At 35.5% G+C, this 20051-nt stretch overlaps 1 protein-coding gene and 1 pseudogene across 6 annotated transcripts in view; one reads left to right on the top strand and one right to left on the bottom strand.

Moving 5' to 3' along the window:
- Window positions 1-20051, top strand: part of PTPRC (protein tyrosine phosphatase receptor type C) — a 119496-nt gene that overhangs the window by 36956 nt on the left and 62489 nt on the right. For all 6 annotated transcript variants that reach the window (XM_024256467.3, XM_063726037.1, XM_054523657.2 and 3 more), the window contains exon 3: window positions 16863-16889. In XM_024256467.3, the coding sequence (XP_024112235.1) occupies window positions 16863-16889 (27 nt within the window). The remainder of the gene's footprint in view (window positions 1-16862; window positions 16890-20051) is intronic.
- On the bottom strand, window positions 1684-14111 carry LOC103890325 (phosphatidylethanolamine-binding protein 1-like; annotated as a pseudogene).

Here is a 20051-nt window from a genome sequence, read left to right as displayed (position 1 = left end):
AATAATGCAAAAAGTGATAAATTTATAAGCCTTCCCTAAGGTTTCCCATAGAATGATCAACCCAAATGTGCTCTTTATTTTATGCCATGAAATGACATACTGTGTCAAGAACTGAATTTCATCATACATGAGACATAAGACTATTTTTATATCTCTATAAATTGGGTATGAATTATAAAAGTATGCCGGTAAACTGATCACTTGAAAACATAAAGTCAACTTTCCCTGGGAGAGTTTCTCATTATAAAAGAAAGGCAACCATCTTTTTCCTTAATATCTAGCTTTATCAGGTCAGGGGCTATATTCTCGGAATGGATAAGTAATTTCTGTTGTATCTACTAATTTCATTTAAAAAGATAACTAGAGAATATTGGAAGCATTATTGTAGAACTGTGTCAAAGACCGAAATATCATTCCTACCTTAGACTGTACCTCAAGATCGAAGCTCTGGATGCTATCTGGAATTAAAATGTTTGCATTAAGTTTAAAACTCAGTAAAATAAATGTCTGAAATGAAAACCAGACCAATAATGAATAATTTCACTTAGACCTACTCTCCAAATGTGCTAAAAGACTTGTAAAAGTTGTTGTTGTTTTAATAACTAAGTCAAGCCAGTTTTATTTAATTCAATACATGGAGTATTAATGTGCTGTATGAATGCCCAAGGTAGTACTGACACCACAAGCTCTTTAGGAACCATGCTTCTGAGTTTTAAAATGGTGACTAGTTTAGCATAGATTCAACATAAGCATTAGGTGTTCTTTTGACATTTGGGAATCAGCCAATCAACAGGAGGAATAGTAAATTGAATACGAACTTGAAACAGACCATGTCTTTTTTTCATCCAACTCTGAAAAACTTTCTTTGTACAATTGTTAAACTTAAGAAACAGATGTTAGATCTGTATCAGTCAGTGAGGGGTTTCTGAAGTACTTTTCTGGATGAATGCCAAGAAACTGGGTTTCTGAGACTTGGATGGCTCTGGATTTGTTCTGAGCTGTTTAGTGAAGTGAGGGCTGGCATTCAGAACCCAGGGGAGGGGGAGTAGTCATTCCCATTGCCTTGCACAGAGATAGAATCACAGGTGACAGGTCATCGGAAAATCACTTCTTGAGAGTGGGTATCTTTATTTTGAGTTGGTATCTTTTTGAGAGTCGGTCACTCATAAGCCTTGCTTTTGATAACATTTCTTTAAATTCCTCCAAGGAACAAGGGGAAGTGCAAAAAGAACATGATAAAGTGCAGCATTGAATGAGATAAGCATATTCAACTTAAGGGGTACACTAAATACTGTAATCTGGGAACATTAACTCAGATTTCTTCTATTCTTTGCTCAGTATAAGTTGCATAATCATAGAAGATTTATGTAGAAGTCAGAAATCAAGGTCAAGAGGGTGGGCATATTTAGATTCTTACCCTATTCATAATTAACAATAAAATAAGATTTTCTGTCCCGATTCAAAGAATGGATGGCTCAACCCTCATAACCTCTTAAATTAGTTTTATCTATAACTGGATTTCTGAATCTCTTTTGAAAATTACTACCACTGATGGTCATTGAGTGAAAAAAGCAGAAGGATAGACTGGTGTTAACTGTAATGAACATTTATCCAACATTACCCGTGGGCCTGCTATCCATTTTAAATTCTAAAAGCACTTTACAGCTTGCTAATACATAGCCTCATCTCCAACCTTGCATTCCTAAGTTCTACTCTGCATTCCACAAATGGGATTAATCACCTACTGAAAGCTCTATAATAATTCCTGTCACCTGAGGATAATGTTAAAACTTCTCAGTGTGTAAGAGAGGGCCTTCATTATCAGCGTCACATTTATTTTCCAGAAAGATTTCTAGCACCCCTCTACCTTACATCTTGCTTTTCAGCCAGGAAGAACAACTTTTAGTTTCTGAAATGTACTAGATTCTCAATGTTGGGCCACATTGCTTTTTTTTTTTTTCTAAAAGACTCATCATCTTCCTTTCCTACCTAACTCAAACATATCCCTTTTAACTTAGACATTGCTTATTTTGGGGGAGTCTTCCATGATTACCCTTAGAATAGGGTAAGCATTCTTCCTCCCTGCTTCCATAGAAAGTAGGAAACTATTCCACTTACACATTGTAATGTGGCTATAGTATGATCAAAATAATTTAAACAATACTGTGTGGATTCAAATTTTTCTCAGCTACTCACAAGCTGCTATCCATTTTACAAAGCCTCTTGCATGTATTACTTTGTCTAATCCTCATATCAACTCATATATAAACTAGATTTAATGATTATGACTCTAAAAACAAGGAGACTAAGCCTCGCAAATATCATTTAACCTGTACAAGACCTTAGTTGGCTGAGCTAGGATTCAAAACTAGGTCATTCCGAGGACAATATAAAGTCCAGCTTTTTTTTTTTTCACATAGGGATGTATATTTCCAGGTACAGTTTTACATTTTGTTCTTTATTGCATGAACATAAATATAGACACATATGAAAATTCGAAAGCACATGAAAATGCCAAGAGGAAATGCAATACCATCTTATGAAATGAGAAATTACACATATCTTACAGTGAGTTTCAAAATTATATTGCTCAAAGTATTTTTACTGTGGAACCATAGGCACAAACTATAGCAAGAGTAAATCCAAAAATGTTTATTGTTCTTCTATAAACTAACTACTGTGTAGGATACAAGGGATGCTGATTTCACCAGTGCCTTTAAGAAGGACAAATCAAATTAAAAAGTCAAAATGACTGTAGGTGATAATCCAGATGGTGGTAACAATAACAGTAATTACTACCATTTATAGAACTTTTTGATGCTGTTCACTCAACGTTTCTATTTTTATTCAATTATAAGCAAACAGCAGAATTAACCCAACATTCAGCAACTCCAGATCAGCTTTTCTTACCCCCATGAAGAGCTATCAATTTAACAACCACAGTTGTAAGGATTCCTAATAAGCTGTCAATGAGCACTGCTGCCGGTCTAGATGGCCATGCCCCAACAAAAGCAAAGCCACTCTCCCTAATGCTTTTCCCAGGATTGCTTTTTAAAGGGACCAGAGCGAGATACTGACGCCTATTAAGGCATCTGAGATGCACCGTGTTGGGGTTTAGCCTCCATGCCAGCCAGCCTCTGGTTGTCTAGGTGAGCGACAGCACCATAAAAACACGCTGCGTACAATTCTGGTATCAGGATCACAAAGGCAGAGAGGCGACCAATCCTTTTTCTTTTTCTTTTTTTTTTTTTTTTTTTTTTTGTAACCTCCCTTAAAGATTCTTTGATGTTTTGCTGTATTACTGTAGGCCTGGTCTTTTTTCCCCCCAATTTTTTCTTCTTTAAACTCTGGACTGCTATTTTCATATTAATTTGATGACCCCATCACAGACCAGAATACTCCTGAAAATAGAGTTCCAATTTGATCAAAACATAAACCAGAGTGAGTGAGTGACTAGAATTATAAAGGCCAGGCAGCAGGAAAAGTTACCCTAAACCATCTGACTGCTCAGGTCTTGCCTGTGCAAAGGGGAGCCGGAAGAGGAGAAATCTATTATACATGCAACACTGAACTGGAGAACACGGCTTGGGGCCTCTGGGACAGTTCAGGTCCCTGAGCTGCCCCCTACTTCCCAGACAGCTGCTCCTGCAGTTTGGGCACATAGTCATCCCACTCAGCCTGGTAATGCTTTCTGGCCACTGGGACCACGAGCACGTGCTCGTATTTTTTTTTTTTTTTTTTTTTTTGAGACGGAGTCTCGCCTTGTCGCCAGGCTGGCGTGCAGTGGCCTGATCTCGCCTCACTGCAACCTGCGCCTCCCGGGTTCAAGCAATTCTCCTGCCTCAGCCTCCCGAGTAGCTGGGACTTCAGGCCGTGCCACCACGCCCAGCTATTTTTTTTTTTTTTTTTTTTTTTTTTGTATTTTTAGTGGAGACTGGGTTTTACCACGTTGGCCAGCATGGTCCTGATTTCCTGATCTCGTGATCCACCCGCCCCCGTGATCCACCCACCCCCATGATCCACCCGCCCCAGCCTCCCAAAGTGCTGGGATTACAGGAGTGAGCCACCTTGCCCAGCCAAGCTCGAACTTTTGACAGAAGGATGCCATTTTGAATTTGCCACTGTGGCCTCCAGATCCATGAGCTCGTCACACTTCAGCAGCCTGTCCTGTTTGTAAACCAGCCAGACATAGCGGTGGAGACCTGTGCCCTCCGGAGGCCCGAGCCCACGTAATGGAGAGGACTGGGCCACTGCTAACGTCATTACCCTTCATGTTGACCATCAGGAAATGACGCCATTCACTGTATTGGGGCTTCTTCCTGCCGGGAGCATCCGGGTCTGTTAGGACCAAGGTGTAGAGCTTCCTTGAATCAAGATCAGCCCATGAAATGCTGGTGGGTCTGTTAACCTAGGTGGGTGTCAGCACTTTGCCCAGCTCGTCCACCGCCGCCCTGGCGTAGGTGACATGCAGCGAGTGCTGCGGCTGCCCGTCCACTTCCTGCAGGCTCAAGGGCCTGGACCGCTTGCTGAGGTCCCTGGCATGGCTGCGCAAGAACGGAGCGCGCAGCTGGGAGTGCCACTAGGCAAGGCGCAGGCGCAGCGGCGACTCGGCAGCCTCTGAAAACTAGCCAGGGAAGCCGGGGCTCATTTATAGGATTTTAAAAATATTCCTAAAGGCCTCACAAACTGTCTTGTTTAATAGCCACAACATTGGGAGGCCAAGGCAGGTGGATTACCTAAGGACGGGAGTTCGAGACCAGCCTGGACAACATGGTGAAGCCCCCTCTGTACTAAAAATACAAATATTAGCCGGGTGTGGTGGCGCATGCTTGTAATCCTATATACTCAGGAGGATGAGGCAGGAGAACCGCGTGAACCCGGGAGGCGGAGGTTGCAGTGAGCTGAGATAGTGCCACGGCACTCCAGCCTGAGCCACAGAGCAAAACTCTCTCAGAAAACAAAAGAAAATAGATGCAACAATCTCCTTTTAACTGAAGAGGAATGATGTAAAGTTATATAAAGTTCAGAGGAATTGATGTAAAGTGAATAGTAAAGAGTTTGGAATCTCCTACTAAAATATTTTAACAGGAAAGAGACACAGTGCATTTTACAAGCAGATCAATGTGGCAGTATCTGGCATGCATGGGGAAGGGATGGAGGAAGTTGTCAGTTTAGAAAATGAGTATAAACATTATTGAAATAGGACATGATAAGTACCTGGACCAGGGTAAAGGCAATGGAAAGGAAAAGGAAGCCACAGACCACAGATAGGAGGAATTCAAGGACTGTGTACCGAAATTCAGGAGAATGATGTGAAATGGATGCGCTGAATCCTCTATTCCCAGGAGGCAGCATTATGGAGTTAGGAGAAAATGCAGGAGCTTTGGATTCTAGTAGACCTGGGATTGAGTTTTTACGCTGTTACTCTATATTCGAAGCAATATATTTAAACCAGCTGTGTCTTCCTTTTGTCCTTTATAAAACAAGAATATTAATGCTTATCACATAGAGATATTATGAGGATTGTATAAGACAGTGTATCAAATAGTAGGTATTCGGTAAATGTTCCTTTTTTACTAAAGATAGAGAAACCATTTTCTGATGTACAAAGGGATGAAGAGCTGGCCCGATATGAATTTTCCCAAAGAAGTTAAATGAAAAGGATCTCATGATCCTTTTCAGGATTTATTATTTACGAATGTTAATGTATTATTTTAATATTTTCTTTTTTATGAAATAATTATTTAGTCAAAACATAAGACAATTGATAGGAATACACAGCATGGAAAATGGTTACCAACTAGAGCTGCAGGGTATCAGAGAATGTGACAAGGCAGCAAAATGTTTCTACATGTGTCTGTTTTTTCATGCATTATCTTTCATGAGACTATCAAGTGTGTATTTAGGAAGCCATTCAACTTAGTTCAGTGCATTTGCTTGCAAAGGGTGCATGCAGTATGATGTTTCCTACTGGTAGGGTCGTATTTCATATGTGATGATAATGTCGCTGAACAAACAGGAAATATCCTTGCCGAGACTATATTTTATCATTTCATTATCTAGTGGTAAAGGAATGTGAGTTCTATTTACAAATAAACACTTTGTCTACTTTTTTCTTTGTGATCTATTTTCTCCAAGTTGCATAATGTAATGAATTAATAAAGTTTAATTGCTGGCCAAATCAACGGTGACTTTTTATGTTTTTAAATATAAGATTAGGTTCAACTTATTTTTGTCATTAAAATATCATTTGTGAGTGCTTTTCAAAATGAAGTGCTTCTGAAATAAATCACATAATAAAACTAACCTTACTTTTGAAATACATTTTTATTGAAGCAAATACAAATCAATCTGAAATTCAGCATTTTGTAGCAGTTAAATGTATAGTCAGGCAGCTTCAGCATCAACTAGAGAAGTTGTGGTTTTAACCCCGAGATAGGGCTGATTATGCTGGTGCTATGGCAACCTATTGCACCATTTGGTAGCGCCTGTGTGCTTAACCGCATGAGCTGCGCCTCTTCCTTTCCTATAAAGACTCAGAATAAGAAAAACAGAAGTACACCGAAGAGAAGAAACCACAAGAGCAGTAAAGACACTGCTGTTAGCTTTTAGCTGTGCAAACAGCAGTCTTATGAGAACAACACATTGAAAACCTCTTCTATTTGAAAGTGTAGCTTTTCCCGTTATGCCTGGGTTCCTTTAATGATTTTGAAAGTAAACCAAGTGTTTCTGTTCAGAGTTTTCATTAAAGGGAAATAAGAAGAAATAAGCAGTGCATTTATCAGCCTTTGCTTTTATTATCCTCAGCTTTAGGAGTGGGAGGCTTTTGTGCAGCCTCAGAGGACATTTTATTCTGTTTGTGAGATGGGAGATTAGTTTCTGTTAGGCGGACTCCCTATAATCTAGCATTTATTTTCTGCTAATTTTTTATTATACTGTAGTTAGTTCACAAAAAATAGTACAATTTTAATTTATCTCCTGGCTCATTTAGAAAGGGTTGTGGTTGGTGGTGTAAAAACGTTTCTACATAACTAGATTAAATTCACAGACACTCACTTTCCTAGCACTGTTTATTTTCTACGGGGAGCTTCATTTACCTATTCTTTCCCTCACCCCACTTCTTTTACAAGGTACAGGTTGATCAGCAAAGGCTTTTGTTTGTTTTTCTTTGTTTCAAAGCACAGACATAATAAAATCATAACTTTTTTTAGCATGTCCTACTATTTTTCCTTCCTTAAAGATTTGGGTAAAAATACTGAAGGACAGACGAGTTCATGCTACCATTTTTGTTAGGCATAGGCCTGTTCACTTTTCTTCCCCTGTTTTTCTGAAAAATAAGAATCTACCCCTTTTGTAGTCATTGTCCAGCAATTTACACTTTTTAACAATACATTTTAATGTGTGGTACTCTGAATCCCATTTTGATGGTTATATATAATATTTACTCATTTTTGAGTCCCTAGTAGCTCTTTAGCACAAATACTGGATTTAGCATTAAATATTTTTTCCTTATAGCTGCAATGCCATTGAACAAGCATGGGGATTTTTACAGTCAGACAGATCTGCATTTAAATCTAGACTCATTTTGCTACAAGCTCTTTATTTAGCCTTGCATACACGTTTTTATGATTTTGAGCTTTCGTCTGTGAAAAGAAGAGAATACCATCTACTTTGTAGGATTTCTATAATGATTAGATAAAATAATATGTAACAGTATTTAGGACAGTGCCATTCACATAGTAGCCGCTTATTAAATAGTAAACACTGTTGATAGCACTAAATACACTAATAAAAGATTTCACCACTTATGCAAACATCTTTTGATGATTCTTTGTTCTTTATTGATGATTGTAACCTATCCTAGAGGAAGCAAAGAGCTACAAAAACATACACTTACTAAGGGATTAATATAATTAAATGGTTTTTGCTATCTGAAGTATATTGCATAAATCAGGTATATATCCCTGGATTTAGGTAAATGAAAACAGACATTTTCATAAGAAGCAAAAAGACAATTAATATGGGAATAAACTTATTCTGGAAAATGTTTAAAAAGAGAATATGGGTAAGGAAGCATCTTTCTCAGTTGTTCTTAACCCTTGTTTCCATCATAATCACCATCAGAGCTTTAAGAAAATACCAGTGCACAGATCACGTTACCCCACAAACCTACTAAATCAGATTTTCCAGCGTTGGAGCCCAGAAATAGGCACCTTTAATCTAATTCCCAGTCAGGATTAATACAAATAAAGGATTGATATTTTATCTTCCTCAGGATAATAATACTGGTTACACACACACCAATATACATAACTGATAACAAGCCAGAATTTTATAAACTATGTTCTCAGAAACATTGCAGTTATATTGTACAATTGTCCCATAGTATGTCCATGGGAAAAAAATGGGTTTGTGGCAAATACCTTTAGGAGATCTTGAGCTAAACGAAGTGACATAAATTTCTCTATGCTTTTAATATATTAACACACTTTATAAATATCTTTATAAAGGGCATGTAGCATGAATTACTTCTGAAACAAATTTGACTATGGGACATTTAAAGGCACACAAATCTAAATCAAAGACTTCAATCTGACCATCATTGCACAGGAAGCAATAAAATTTTCCCCCTGACTTGTAGATGAATAGTTAAAGACAGAAAAAAAGACAAAAAAAAAGAACTGATTGTTCTTAAATGGTTATCTAGCAGCCTTTATTAATTTTTTTGTCATTAATTGTTTCATTAATCAACATGCCTGAAATATATAACATGATGTTTTAAGCCAAATATAAAATACCTACAAATGCATTCCTGGTTTTGAGGTGTGTGTTTGCAAAGTCATATGTATTCACAAGCAAAAAACATTATTTTAAATATTGGACACGATAATTCATTGGGAGACAGCTAGATATGGTTGCTATCTTTAAAAATTTTTAATTATTTGATTTTATTCCCCTCATGGCCCCAAAAATTTGCCTTCTTTATCCTCAATACTGCTTTACATACTGATATTTTTCTTTATTATTTGCATTATTATTTAAAATGTGTGTATATAATTTGAAAGTTTAAATAGTACCGTAAGGCCTAGAGTAAGTAAGAACAGTCTTTTGCTCCCAGGACTCTTCCCTCCCTTGATATTTTGTGATTTTTAAATGTTATCTTTTATTGTAGTGCTGTTTCTTTAGAACAAAAAAAATGATTTTTGTCAGTATCTATTGACTTCTTCTCTTGATCTTGAGATGTTGTTTTCTATAACCTCTTGCTCTTTGTTCAGGGGTGCAATGTTTTCTCATTTCTGAAAATGTGAATTGTAGTTGGTTATCCTCTCTTTTGCTCCTTGCATTGCCTCATTCTCCCAAGTGCCTCTTTTGTTTATTTGAGCTCTATCTTTATTTCTTATTAGAAGCTTTGGTCTAGTGTTTCTTGGATGTCCATTTGTATTTAATAAAAGGCCTCAATAAAGGGATGTTGAAATTATCTGGACATTGGTAGAGCTCATAAATTCATGTGCCTTAACTAGACTGAATGAAATCAGAAAGGCACTAAACTCACTGAGTCTTAGTTTCCTTATATATCAAATGAACTGCATGTCAATAATCACTAAAATCCTTTGCTTCTGTCTGAGTAGAAATCTTTGGAATTATTTTCTGATGATAAGCAGAAACTACTTTACTCATGAGATTCCAAAAATAATATTAATATACCCAATATTTTAACATAAAGTCTACATAAAGAATAAGAAGATTATTAAATAGACACTACTTTAAATCTAGCACCTTCCTCGTGTGTGCCTGTGAGCAATTTACTAAACTCTTTTAGGTCCCAGTTTCATTCCCTATAAAAAAGGATAAATAATGCTAACTCATTGGCTTACTGGGATGCTTAAAGGAAAAAAAATACATATATATTGTATAAAGAGGTGTGCATAGTGTCTGCTACATAACATTTCAGTAAACTGTTGCTATCATTATTATATTTACTGATAAGCTAATGGAGGGTAGAAAAGACTGTTTCCTGTGGTTCTCTGAAATCATATTACCTGGTTTGTCGCTGCCCAGAGTGCTTACTCCATAAATACTTAATAATTTAATATGATTTGTTAGATTTATTGTCTGTGGACCATATCGCAGATTTCTAGTGTAAAGAAAAGTGCAATTCTCTTATTTTTATTGTGCACTTTATTATTATCATGCATTGCTAAGAAAGGAAAGCCATACATGTATGTTTTAGCTGACCCTTATTTTTTGTCTTGATTTGCTTTTTTCCACTTTTGTACAGACTTTATGTTTACGGAGGTCAAGTATGCATTCTCAACCTTCAAAACATGCTGTCATTCATTTTAGGGCAGATGCTGAGAATAAGTATTTATTTCATCTATTCTATTTTACCCTTCTGCCCTTGTACTTTTCCCAGATTTGCAGAACTAGACAGGTTTAAATTCCCTAGGACATAGCATCCCACTTTTTTTTTTTTTTTTTTTTTTTAGTGGGGAGGGAGAACAGAACGGGTGGTATTTAAAGCCCAAGTATGTCTTTTGAAATGCCATTTTCACTCAAATTGATTCCTAGTTTTTGCTGAAATCTCTGATCAGGGACTTAGGGGTGTGACTTCAAGGTAACTTTGATTTGTGATCATTTAAACATTTTGAGTTGTAAAAGAAACATATTGGGAAAGGTAAATTCAGTAACAATACATGTGTTAGAATAACACAGCTTTGAAGATCAAGTGTTCTGTTATCTACATTTTTATCTGTTTAATGTATCTAGTCAATTCCACTGGTGATTCACAACAGGATTATAATGGGAAAAAGAGCTCTTAGATAATTTACAGATTTTTAGTGCTATGGTGCCACCTACTGAAATATTATTAAATACTCCTTTGACTAAATAATGAAAACACAAGACATTTAAGTTTTAAAAAATGTAGAAAATTTCATCCCTAGAAGATAAAACTCAAAGTGTAGAATGTAGTAACTGTAATATGTGTAACAGTAGATATATTACTGTGTTTATTTTATATTTATTTGATGTGTTTACAGAATTTGAGAGAAAGCTCAATGCAGTTCTTACTTTGAGAAATAGTGATACCTTCTCTTTATTGTCACACACCTACACATGTGCCCTCTTAATTTCCATTGCTATTTCACATATTTTACTTTACCTATTTTCCACACTTTCCCAGTATTGTTCATAAAGAATGTTTACATATATTGTAGTGTAATTTGTATTAAACAATCTCCAAATATTAAATATTTATTGTGCACTGGTTATAAAGCACTTTATGCAAAAATTTTATTTGCTTTTCCCAGATCTATTTGACTCCACTAAGAATATATTGTTGCTTTTAAGTAATACAGGAATTAGGGTAGAGTACAAGGCTGTCTACATACATAAAACAACTTAGGTAACTACATCAGTTCATTTGTTTTGCATTGGACAAGCACAATAATATCCAACCATATACTCCAGTCTAAATGGATAGGTCATGAAGTAGTTAAATATGTTATACAACCAATCTTTTGTTGTTGTTGTTGTTGTTGTTGTTGTCGTTGTTTTTGAGTCAGGGTCTCACTCTGTCACCCAGGCTGGAGTACAGTGGCACCATCACATCTCACTACAGCCTCAACACCCACTCCTGGGCTTAGCCTCCCAAGTGGCTGGGACTATAGGTGCGCACCACCCCACCAGGATAATTTTTGTATTTTAAGTAGAGACGTGGTTTTGCATGTTGCCCAAACTGGATTGCTTGGGTCAAGCGATCCACCTGCCTCTCCCTCCCAAAGTTCAGGGATTACAGGTGTGCACCATTGCACCTGGCCACAACCAATCTCATCAAGTCTTTTTTTTCTATCAGTGAAGATTCAGCACAGTAGCTTCTATCTATGATTTTGGTAATGTTTAATAATGTTTGCACATATGAAGTGCAACAGACAGTTGAAGTCATTGCTCACGTAATTTAGGAAGAATTAAAATATGATAGAGAATAAATAAATTATTGCAGATATTTGGTTGTATAGTTTTCTCTAAATAGTTAAGTACCTTCACCTACTGCCTACCTTATTTAATATATAAAGGCATTCTCCACCAAAGTATTTGTTAGTGTACTGCTAACGTTGATGTAAAAATCATTAGATGACTGGGGGGCAGGGTGCGGGGAATGTCCTTTAGATGTTATGTAGGTGTTTTAACTAAGCTATTTTATATAGGTCATATTTAGTGTGTTCCTACTTTAAGACTGGTAAAATTTTTAACATTAAAAAGATAGAAAAATAGATTTATGTAATCTAGTGCACATGGCTTATTAAAATTGATATGTTGCTTTAAGTTGCATCACTCTAGTGCCTACCTTATTTCCTTAGGGACATTGGCTTAAATTTTAAAGTAGTTTTTAATTTAAAATTTTTATTTTAAATAGATTCTATGTGTTTTTGTCAGGGACGAAAACATTTTTATGTCATTTATCATGTTGACTAAAAGTTTTACTGAAACTAAAAATCTGTTTATAGGGATTTTATGACCATGAGAACAAGCAAGTTGAGTCTTACACTAAGTCTAAACAGTGATGCTGAAGTCTTGGAATTTTCTTTTAAAAAGATAAAATGGTGTGGTGTGGGGTGTGTGTGTGTGTGTGTGCACATATTTGAAATAGTATATAAAAATGAAATAAAACATAGATTACAATGTTTTAGTGTCGCCTAAAAATCACTCAGTGGAGGAATTTAGAATCATATCCAGTGATAAATCAGTGTATAGGCAAACACACATTCAATTCAAGAGGCCTTTATGGGAAGTAAGCGTGAAAGTAGAAGAAAGGAAAATGTTGGATCTTTAGATATTATACTGTTTTCCAAGGATATTAAATTTTGCTGCATTAAAGATGAAAAGATTCGAGGAAATTTTGAATACGGAGCGATGATGAGATCAGAAAAAAAAATATATGTATGCCCATTATTCTGTCCTCTAGCTCCAAAAACTTCTTAACATCTAAAGAAAAGGTCTGTAAATTTTAATAATTGTGCTTGATATTAGTGTAGTTTGGTTGACTTTCCTGTCAAAATAATATTCTGTAATAAATTAATTTGACACACCTCTAGATTTTCTCTAATATTTGTTTATACCATTATAGAGCATTCACTCAGAATATTATGATTTAATCTGCATATCTATTTTTAGGGTCAAGGTTATTTTAGCATTTGTAGCACTACTGGTAATTTACTTGCAGCCAAATTATGATTAAGATGCGTTTTTACTTAGCTTATAAGTTTTTAATAAACACCTTCTCTAAAAGAATTCTCATGCTTAAAATTTCATATGAAGAGGAAAGGCTGTAAGGACAAGTTGATGGGAAAAGGGGACGCCTGATGGGTGAGAGCATGGCCTGTAAAGTCAGACAGGCTCAGGTTCAAGTCTGGCTCAAGTATACTAGACTGGCCTTGTGAACTTGGCCAAGACACTTGGCTTTCCTAAGCTTCTTAGGGTTTTTGTGATGCTTAAGAAAGAAAACATAAGCAAAAGACTTAGTATAGTGCCTGGCACCCAGTAAACACTCAATAAATATTAACAATTAATAACAATAAAATATCATTTCTAAATTATTCTTTAAAAAAGTAAATCATTAGAAAAAGTCTTCTCCATTTTGGTAATTTACCTCTTGTCCTTCTTTTCAGAAGTTAGATTAAAATACTATACATCATGTATTTCTTTTAAAAAACTTATTGCTTTTGGACCACTTGGAAGTTTATTAATCTCTCTGAGACATGGAACATGTACGTAGTCTGATGAATAGTGTACTGGTTGGAAACAGTTCTAGTATATTTACTCAGGCATTCACAGTTCTTTTGTTAAAAAAGCAATAGCTTCACATAGTGTCCCAGCATTTTTCTTCTCATTTCTCTGGTAAACAGATGATGAATTATAATTTTCTTTTATGAAACGCTCTCTATAGTTGGTGCTACACATTTTGGTGACAACAAGGTAGTAAATCAGAACAATAGAATATAGTGGTCCGTGGAATTAGTGGTGCAGGTAACATTAAGATACCTCTTTTCTCTGTCATCAGATCTACTTTCTGATTTCTCCTCTGTATTAACTGATCCTATGGCTTCCGTCATTCTGAGGAAAAAGTTCAAGCTCCTTTTCAAGGCCTACAATGCTTGCTCCTTGGCTCTTCTCCTAAAGCTGTTATCATCAGATCTGTTTGATTTCTCCTTTGCACTTACTCATGCCTAAAAGAATCCAACAATTACTTATCAATAACTTCTTATACATAGGACTCTTGGCTACAGCTGCTTCTCTTTCTTCTCCTCCTCTTCCTCATCTTATTATGTGATTCATGCTGATGTTGATGGGAGAAATTTTGATTATTAGTCTTTATCAGGTGTATCCATGACTAAAATGTCTTTGCAGATGACTAGATATATGTGTTTTATGGGTTATAAGCTTATCCAGGGCAAGGATCATGCTTTTATCATGTTTGAACCTAGTCTCCAACAGCATACCAACACAACAATGTATGTTTCTTGAACCTAAGTGAACTAAATTAACTTGTTTCAAGTTCCAAGGAATGAGGTGCTTGCATGAGAAGGGGCATATCAACCTAATTTTAGATACGTAACAGCTCATGTATTTCTCAGATAAAGAAGAGATACGTGTTGTATAAAGTATGTTCACACACTCAAAAGCAACTTGAATATTTTAAATTTGGTGATATGTTTTGTTCTTCACAAACAATGAAGGACACTTTTCCTTTCACTTCAAACATGAGAGCTATTAGTTATTGCTATACTAATTTTTTTTCTTATTACCTCTTTTGCAAATCAACACAATTCTAAGACTTTAATTTACAAAGAAATAAGAACAAATAAGGAGAGTGGAATGCTGTTGACGGGAACATAAACATAACAATAGTTTACATGAAACAGAAAGATAAAAGCTAACTAGATAAGAAAAGGGACAAAAGTACAAACAATATCAATTAAAAACAATATTTAAGTATGAATTATTAAGAAAAAGAGAAATATAATGAGAAAATAATAAAGTCATTATGTTAATAATTATGTATGACCCATCAATGATATAAAAATATATATAACAAAAATACATTTTACCTCAAGGAATAAGCCAGGGAATGTCATTGAAGAATACTGGGTGATGCTCCTCGGATGGCAACTCTGAAGGAAGAAAACGTTTTCACATCAGTTTGTTCTCAGAAGATAAAATATAAAGGCAGAAATTCACTTTAAGTACCAGCTAATTCACTCTTCTATCTGATCTCTGATTCTCTTTAAAAACCTGAGTTTGCAGTCATTTGGAAAAGAACTTTACAATCTTTTAAATACGCATTTACTAAGATGAGGGATGAAAACACTACACTTCACTGTAGACTGAATCTAGTTCCCATCATGCCAAGAAAGCTGCTCTTTTCAACATTTCCCCAAACCCAGATGATAAATCCAGTTGACCCATGTTGATCCACCATGTTTATCCTGCGTATGAATGCCCATATTATTTGACTTCAACCATTTCCTTCTCGAAACACCCTCTACTCTTTATTCCTGTTTGCTACAGTTTTCCTCCTACTTGGAAAATGTGACTACCTATGCTGGCTCTCTCCTTAATATTCACTGAACTTCAGGATTCTATCTTGGACACTTCTCTTTTATGTAGTTCGGTGATCTCCTTCACCTCTGTAGCTGCAAAATGTATCTATATGCTGATCTATAGCATCAGCGCAGATGTATATCATGAGCTACAAACCTCTATGTTCAAATGCTATTATACATTTTCACATGAAATCTCAAGCAAATTCCGATTCACCTCTCTCTACTCACTGTTTATTACTTCTCAAGTTCAGTGAAACTACAACTCACTAGCATGTTAAACTATCAATCTAGATACTTTCCTTATTACTCTTTCTCCTTTATTCTCACTTGCAAGGATTTACAAAGTCTTGGTGATTCTTGTGTGTTTCATAGATCCTTTTCCCCCAACCTTTCTTTTGGGGTATACTCTTCTTATGTAGGACATCATCTCTGTCTGTTTTGCTTTGGTTTTGGTCTCCTGATTTTCCTGCCCCCACCTTTGTTCTTTAATAATCCATTTTCCATTTCCTGAAAGGTTGACCTAAAATTCAAATGTTTCTCCTTTAGGCCTCCCTTTAAAGACATCCTCTAATGGATATCTAAAGCCTGTAAGATAAATCCCAGCTTCTTGTTCCTCTGGGACCAAGCTAGCTATAAGCAATCCTTTAGGTTGTAGCTTAAATACATCCAAGAAACCCTCTGTATCAACTCCTCTACCAGCCAACCACCAACCCTGGAAATATAAATAAGATGATCCTGTTATGTGCTCCTTTAGCACATTCTGTCTCACCTGTCATCACACTGTATTGATTGTTTTTGTTTATATCTCACACTAAATTGAGCTCATTGAGGGCAGGGAATTTTTATATGTTGGTCATATTATATCCCTAACATGTGGCATAATGTCTAGCACAAAATAGGTACTCAATTAATCATCATTATCTAAATAAATAATGCATTTGGGAAAAAAATGTTTCAAAAGTTTTTCAAAAGTCTTTTGCAGGCTTGAAATTAATCCCAATAGTGATCCTTTAGTCTGTTATGTTTCTGATTTAGCCTGTGGATTCAAAAAATAAATAACATAATTTTGACATATTTGGGCTTTGTAAACATGATACTAAGAGAGGAAATATAGTTTCATTAGGGTAAAAGCTACTGAAAATTGCCACTTGGTGAATGTTCTATCATAGACTTGAGGTACATATAAAAATCTAATATATGTTTACATGAATATGAATGAAATTTGAAATTTTCTAAGAGATTTTTGTTTCTTCTTTGCAGGGCAAAGCCCAGCACCTTCCCCCACTGGTAAGAATTAATATTTGCATTTTTACTAATTTTATTTTCTTGTTGCAAAGTTTATATATTTAACTACAATTTTCTATTATTAACACTGAAATTATTTTTAAGAATAAATTTTATAATCATGAATGATTCTTGACATTCACTTGTTCTTAAACTTTCTGCTTATACATTATAGAGTTTAATAACTACCTAAACATATTATTAAATTTGTATATATATTTTGTGTGTAAATAGTAACTTTTCCCAAACTTGACAGTAAATCACACAACAGGTTTCTACTCTCTTTTAATATTTTAAGACTACAAAAAAATGCATTTAAATTAGATCACAAGATTTTATAGTCTGAAAGCAGGTTAAGAGCTGTCTACGTATGTTATAGATATGTAGATAACAGATTTGTATATGTCTATATTTCTTTAAGAGTATGTTGCTTTTTTCAATGGTATGCAAAACCTTTGAGACTATTAAGATATTTTTAAACAATAATTTTCAAATTCTACTGAACATTTCAATAGTCCTTATAAATGTCTTAATCATGAGATAAATTAAATTTAAAAAACAGAGATGCTACAAATAAATTCATACGTAGTACATGCAAAATAAGAGAGAAAATTAAATTGCAGATGGTTAAATATCACATCACTTAACTGATGTTACTGAAAATGTATTTTTCCTGCATAATCATATGGTTGACAGTATGCAGTATGCATTAAGAAGGTAAGTAAAACGATGAAGACAATTTTGATTTAATATTGTAATGCACAATTCCAACTAACGTACATTCAACATATCATGAAATTGGGTTATTAAAATGAATATTTTTGTCATTAAATAAAAATTCTGTCCAAATGAAGAAAACAAATAACCATGAAAATAGTAACAAAAAAACACTTCTGAATCTGCAAAAGAACTATATTTCCTTATTTTTAAAAAAGGTCTAACACAATTTTACAGCTTTTAGCATGGCAGTGATGTTTTATAAATAAATAAAAGTCATTCCTGCATAGTAGATTGTGATTGGTTTATGCCAGCTACTCAAATGCAACTTAGTATCTCCAACTTTTACAGAAGATAGATTCATCTCAACCATACCAGCTGGCTATTTTTGCAGGAAAGGGATAGGTGTAAGGTAGAATGGGGAGTGATTCTTTAAAATGACACATGACTCATCACCTTATTGAGGGGGTTTCTGTTATCTCTGAATTGACTCTATTATGACAAGCCTCCAAGTGATGAAACCAGGTAAGTTAAAACTGTTAACCAAAATGCAAAGGAAAATGGTCTCTCCCAAATATTGGCCACAACGATGTCATCAATGGAAACCAGGAGAATTTGCAAAGTGGAGGTTCAAGAACAATGTGGAATTGGCAATTGAGTCAGGTTTTCTAATTTTAAATTCTTATTTGTGAAAGGGAATGTGAACTGAACTTAAGATGTGTGCACAGATATGAAGGAGAGTAGTTCTCTGAAAACCTTTCTCCCTACACCTGGGACTGAATTTACTTGGCTAGAAGTAATCTTTAGGAATGCTACTCATCAAAATAGTGTGGTACTATGTATTAGTCTGGGTTCTCTAGAGGGACAGAACTAATAGGATAGATGTGTATATGAGGGGTAGTTTATTAAGGAGTATTGACACACAATCAAGAGGTGAAGTCCCACAATAGGCCATCTGCAAGCTGAGGAGCAAGGAAACCAATCGGAGTCACCAAACCTCAAAAGTAGGGAAGCTGACAGTGCAGCCTCCAGTCAGTGGCCAAAGGCCTGAGGGCCCCTGGCAAACCACTGGAGTAAGTCCAAGAGTCCAAAAGCTGAGGAACTTGGAGTCTGATGTTCAAGAGCAGGAAGCAGCCAGCACGAGAGAAAGATGAAGACCAGAAGACTCAGCAAGCCCACTTCTCCTACCTTCTTGTGCCTGCTTTTTCTAGCCATGCTGGCAGTTGATTGGATGACGCCCACTCATATTGGGTGGGGGTGGGGGGTTTGGGGAGGGTCTGCCTCCCCTAGTCCACTGACTCAAGTGTTAATCTCCTTTGGCAATACTCTCACAGGCACACCCAGGAACAATACTTTGCATCCTTCAATCCAATCAAGTTGACGCTCAATATTAACCATCACATACTATTCTAAAGAGAATGCTGCATGATTTTCTTTCTAGTCTGTTTGTAATTCACATCTAATAAAAGAGTGAGAGTGGACCATAAAGGGAACTTGTTGCAACATTTCTCTCAAAGCAAAAGGGATCATTGGAAGCCGGCAGACACCAGAATTGGTTTAACCTAAAATTAACAAATTAATAATTGTCAAGTCTATAATGATGACAGTGACTTAATGTGAATAGAAAGAATTCTAAACTCTCTCCTTCCGTCCTCCCTCCCTTCTTTCCTCCCTTCTTTCCTACTTTCTTTCCACTCCCTTACTCCCACCCCCTTCTCTTTTCCTTTCTTTTCTCCCACCCTCTCTCCCCCCCTTTCTTTTATTCAATGCAAAGCAGATGAAAAAATATAAAGTTAGACCTGATTTTACACTGAAGACTAGAGGTAGTTACTATCCTATTACTGTACTTAGTTGGATATGCTGGCATGTAATTATGGGTAAAAGTTCGATGGATTTATTTGTGAGTTATTTGGTTACAAAAATCTAGAGATTGAAGTTTTTCATTGGAAAATTACACGCATAACAAGTCTATGATAATTTTATTTCTGTAATCACAGAATAGTTCTGCAATATTTCATGTATATTGGCATTGCTGAAGTTCAACATAATTAAGATGAATTTTATCTGTATTTAGTAAAAATTAACTTTAGCTTTGATACTAATGAATAAAGCTGGGTTTTTTATTTATCATACTATTTCCATTTTATTCTCTAGTGAGTAATATTGCAATTTTCGTTCTTAACTCTTTCCTGTCCTATCATTTGTACTCCTTTTCTAGTTTCTCTCATTCTCTACCTTTTTCCATATTTGTGCCATTGTCTTTTGCCTAATCTTGTTGAACTGATTTAATTATTACTTTTTGTGTGATATAGTTCAGTTTTTGCCTAATTAAATATTTAAAATTTTTTTTTGCGTTTCAAAAAGTAAATATATGTTAAGCAAAAAACAAAATTTTAAATACATCTTTATAATCCCAACCTCCAGAGACCACATGAGCTTTTTTTTTTT

The sequence above is a fragment of the Pongo abelii genome, chromosome 1 (assembly GCF_028885655.2).
Source record: "Pongo abelii isolate AG06213 chromosome 1, NHGRI_mPonAbe1-v2.0_pri, whole genome shotgun sequence".
Lineage (NCBI taxonomy): Eukaryota > Metazoa > Chordata > Mammalia > Primates > Hominidae > Pongo > Pongo abelii.
The sequence above is the reverse complement of the archived record's forward strand: the minus strand, read 5'-3'. Positions and strand labels throughout refer to the sequence as shown.